The 4738-nt window shown below is 30.6% G+C and overlaps 1 protein-coding gene across 1 annotated transcript; it reads left to right on the top strand.

Annotated features, from left to right (window-relative positions):
• The first annotated feature begins 283 nt into the window (after positions 1-283).
• Positions 284-3751, top strand: LOC103496178 (uncharacterized protein At4g06744-like). Its single transcript, XM_008457937.3, has 3 exons — positions 284-1051; positions 1923-2428; positions 3295-3751. Exons 1-3 carry the CDS (start codon positions 469-471, stop codon positions 3556-3558), a joined length of 1353 nt encoding a protein of 450 aa, XP_008456159.2. The 5' UTR covers positions 284-468; the 3' UTR covers positions 3559-3751.
• Positions 3752-4738: the final 987 nt, after the last annotated feature.

Here is a 4738-nt window from a genome sequence, read left to right as displayed (position 1 = left end):
TAAAAGCTTCAATTTCTTTTTTGATAAATATTTTCAAATCTTTGATAGTTACTGTGCATATTGTATACTTCATAATTGTCTCTTTTTTTCTTCTTCTTCTTTTAACTAGTTATTTATGGGTTAAAATAACTATTAAGATAATAAGTAGATTTTCAGGTCAAATTGATGAAATAATCAAACTAAATTTATTAAATTATAACTTTTAAGAATGATGATTAATTAAAATAAATTGTTATTACAAATATCGTCCAACCCAACAAATAAAATTTAGAAATTTCTCTTCTAAGAAAAATTTTACATAACATAACCTTCAACTTTTAAAAAAAAATGGTATCAATTATTACAAAACTAAATTTATTTTAATCAAAACTTAAAAAATAGATTATATAAATTATTTTAACGAATTATAATTCTCTATTTATACTTTCTACCTTCATTCTCTTCTTACATACAAAAAAAAACACATCCATGGCTTCTTTCTCTTCTCTCTCAATCCTCCTCCTCCTTTCTCTCTCCTTTCTCCTATTATTACTGGCGGAGTCCCGCCCCGCCGCCGCCACCAGTCAACCCAATTCCCGGGAGGCATTGGAGATAATCATTGGTGGCGGCGGTCATAACAATCCCCCCCCAAATCCACCCGAATACACGCCGGAGTGCCCTCCACCGCCGCCACCTCCATGTCCACCACCGCCACCGGAGTTCGAAAACGAGCGGTTAAAAAAGGCGTTCTTTGTGATACAGAGACTAAAGAGGAAAATCAAGAGCGGGAGATTGGACGTGGTGAAGACGTGGCAGGGGAACGACGTTTGCCGGTACGTAGGGTTCCGATGCGACCGTCTGCCAGTGGAGAAAGAGAGGAGCATTTCTGCGGTGATGTTTAATGGGTTCAGATTTGGAGGACCGGAGCTGTTTCTAGAAGGATTTATGGATGAATTGGACGATATTGCGGTTTTTCATGCCAATTCAAATTTGTTTCGTGGCCCAATTCCTAAGAAAATTAATCGTCAACGGTTCTTTTATGAGATGGATCTAAGTAACAATAAGCTTCCAGGTTCTTACATTATTAATCTTCTCTTTCTTTCTATATTATCCTTTCATTTTTTGTTTTTATTTAACATTATTATATATGATTGGGCTGTGATGTACTAATATTGAAAAGTTTTTCTTTTTTTTAAATGCCCCTGTTTTTGTCATGTTCATAAAATACTCTCCAAATTATTTTCAAATTGTTTAATTGGTGTCTGTCCTATAAAGTTTTGTTTAATTAATGATCTCCTTAAAAATGAAAAAAAAAAAAAAAAATTGGTTGAAACAACCCCTCAAAATGGTGTTTAAATATAATTTATAATTCTTTTTCTTACATCATAGTTAACTATCCCATTTTATTAATGTATAATAGATAATGATATTTTATTAATAGTATATAAATGCCTATCACCGATAATAGACAATGATATATTTTTTTTAATATTTATAATTATTTTGGTTCAAAACATTTTTTTGAAAATTCAACCAATTTTTTTAAAACAGAAAAAAAGATAATTAAAATAACTCTATTGAAATTGGAGTTTTATTAAATAAAAGTGTGAAGTTTTAAAATGCAAAAATGTCAATTTTAAGTTCATAAGAAAACATTTTTATTTCGTGAAGAACAGGTTCCTTATTCAATATACTTTGGAAGAGTGTTTACTTTATTCTTAAAAATTTTATTTTTCCCATAAACATTTATAATTTGAATTTTGAACTTTTTAACGCAGTTTAAACACAATTTAGAAACGAGTCTCGAAATTTTTTTTTTTTTTATTATTAGAAAAAGGGGGTTAGAACACCATTGTACTTTTGAAATTTTATTCTATAAGGTCCATGCACTTTGGAATATCAAAATAATTAAATTCAGAAGTGATTTGAATTGAAAATGTCAGGGGGGTTTCCGACAAACGTGTTGGGAGCGTCGGAGCTAACATTTCTAGACCTTCGATACAACAACTACTGCGGCCCAATACCGGAGCAAATTTTCGACATGGACATAATCAGTGCCATTTACATTAACAACAACCAATTCAGTTCAAACATTCCCCACAATTTAGGCAAAACTCCGGCCAAGTACCTAACATTTGCCCACAACAAATTCTCTGGACCCATCCCCAAAAGCATCGGGGACGCGAAGAAGACGATGGAAGAAATTGTGTTCTTCGATAATCAGTTGGAAGGTTGTTTGCCGTACGAGATCGGTTCGTTGGAAAACGCGGTGTTGTTCGACGCGGGAAAGAATCGGCTCACCGGTCCCATCCCGCTTTCGTTTGCTTGCTTGGCTAAGGCGGAGCTTCTATACTTGGCTGATAACCAATTGTACGGTCCTGTGCCGGAAGAAATCTGCAAGTTGCCTAATCTTGGTAACTTCACATTGAGGAATAATTTCTTTACTCAGGTATCTACCCAACTATTTTCCTTTTTTCTGTTCAATTTACTGAATTCCGTTGCTTATGATTAACGTTTAATTTAAACTATATAGAACTTTTTAACTTTTTGCATTCCTAAGTATTAAACCTCTTGATTTTATGTTTCGTTTTCTTTTTTATTTTTATCACAAACAGGATTACATTAAGAGATTTGATACACACAAACTAGTTACTTGTAGATCCATATGTTAATTAAGATATGTCTTGTTTGTCTTTTTTTTTTTTTTTTTTTTTTTTTAATGTTTTTTAAGTACAACAAATTGAGTTAAAAGAAATTCAAATGGTGGATTTTAATGATTTCAATTTTGTGGTATTATAATCATGGCCTTAGTTTAGTTGAATAAGTCTCAATTTTTTATTTTGTCTAATATTTGGATGCATCTTAAGTTACATTTATTTTGATGCATTCTCTATTACTATTCACACAAAGAAAAAAAGGAATTAAAATATTTCATAAGATAAATAAAGAATTTATTTTCAATTAGGGTAAATGGGACAATTTGGTGTAAAATAAATAAATAAAAAAAAAAAAGGTATTGTCCTAAATGTATCAAAGAGTATTATTATTTAAAAAAAAATTGTGTGTTAATTAATGTCTTTGAACATTTAAATATCATGTTTAGTAGGTTTATTGAACTTTTAATTTTTGGTTAATAGGTATGTAATTGAATAAGTTTAAAAAGCATTCAATAATTTTTTAAATATTCACTTTTATATGTAGTTGGATTTTAAGTTTTATCTAAATGAACTAACCAAAAGAAAAAGCATTTTCTAATTAAACTTAGGACTGTTAACATTTTTTACTTAGATGGTTTTGGTTTGTTTGAAATTTCAGGTGGGACCAGAATGCAAGAAACTAATAAAGAAAAAGATTCTAGATGTTTCAAACAATTGCATTCCAGGACTCCCAAAGCAGAGATCCAAAACAGAATGTTTGGAATTTGCATACAGGCCCAAATACTGCGGGAACGACAAGTCGTTCACTTACATTCCTTGCAAAAACAATAACTATCTTCATCCCCACGTTTCTAAACCTACCGATAACACAAACTACGTGTCGCCAAAGAAAACTTATGCGGCTCTCACTCCCCCGTCCTAACAATTTTAATTAATTCTCAAAACTTTATCATTTTCATTTCATTAATAAATGTATTGTATAAGCCCAAGTTTCACGAGTCCAAACAAATAACCTATATTATTATTATTACTCATGGTCGTTGTTTATGCTTTTTCCCCCCCCACATTCATATTATATTCAGATCATTATTAGAGTTGGTGTTTCCTTTTTTTAATTCTTAATTTCCAACTCGATTTTAGTTGACTTTTTAGATAATTGTTGACGTGTTATACTTGTGAATTATTATCCAATCACAATCATTTTCCGCACCCTCTTGTCTTTTCTTTATGGTTTATTTGATTATTGTGTTTAGGGTTTTCTTTACTTTGGTTAATTTTATTTTATCTAACTTTCACCTTCTATATTCATTTTATAAAAGTTAGAGAAGTAATAAACAAGAAAAACGACTCTAAGTTAAAGCACCTAACTTAAGCAACATAAGAATATATATTTCTCTCTTATCTCAAACGACATGAGAATATATATTTATTTTTTCCATTCTTATTATGACATAGTCATATGTGAAGAGATCCGTGGTAAAACTAACTTAACAATGTGTTTAAACATTGAATTGAAATTTAATGCAAGTATGGTGTGGGCACGTGTCTCTGAATGTCACACGTGCATGCACACACATGGTATGACAAGGTACAACTATTATTTGAACAATAACAAATTAATATCTATAGAATCTATCATATATTAAAAGGGGTTATAAGTTTCAGGAAAAACTTCTCACTTCTATTATAGGAAAATTAAAAACAAAGAAAATTTACGTAAAAAACTACAAAGTCAAAGAAAAACCATGGATAAGAAAATACTACTATTTCTAACACCAATTACAAGAGTACTCTCTCAACACTTTTTTACTACTCACATTCTTTTTACACTCTCAAACTATAGAATACAAAAGGAAATTTAACTAAAGTTAGCACACTAAGCTAGAAGTGTTTCTAATTGAGACAACTAAAAACCAAGAGCAATTGACTCCTTTTTATAGCCTTTGGAGTTCATCTGCGTTCTTCAATTTAACCCACGTGGGATTTTGTAATTCCAATAACTTACCAAAATCCCAATAAATTTTACATCCACGAGATATTTGAAGAATGCACATTATTTTTTTTTAACATCGTCCATAGTCTTTACCAATTATAATCCTCAA

The sequence above is a fragment of the Cucumis melo genome, chromosome 6 (genome assembly GCF_025177605.1).
Source record: "Cucumis melo cultivar AY chromosome 6, USDA_Cmelo_AY_1.0, whole genome shotgun sequence".
NCBI lineage: Eukaryota > Viridiplantae > Streptophyta > Magnoliopsida > Cucurbitales > Cucurbitaceae > Cucumis > Cucumis melo.
The sequence above is the reverse complement of the archived record's forward strand: the minus strand, read 5'-3'. Positions and strand labels throughout refer to the sequence as shown.

Excerpts from the sequence above, each read along its gene's own strand:
- LOC103496178 (XM_008457937.3), top strand. The coding sequence starts at position 469 with ATGGCTTCTTTCTCTTCTCTCTCAATCCTCCTCCTCCTTTCTCTCTCC. Across the intron at positions 1,052-1,922 it reads AAGTAACAATAAGCTTCCAG|GGGGGTTTCCGACAAACGTG; the intron begins GTTCTTACATTA and ends TGAAAATGTCAG. Across the intron at positions 2,429-3,294 it reads GGAATAATTTCTTTACTCAG|GTGGGACCAGAATGCAAGAA; the intron begins GTATCTACCCAA and ends TTGAAATTTCAG.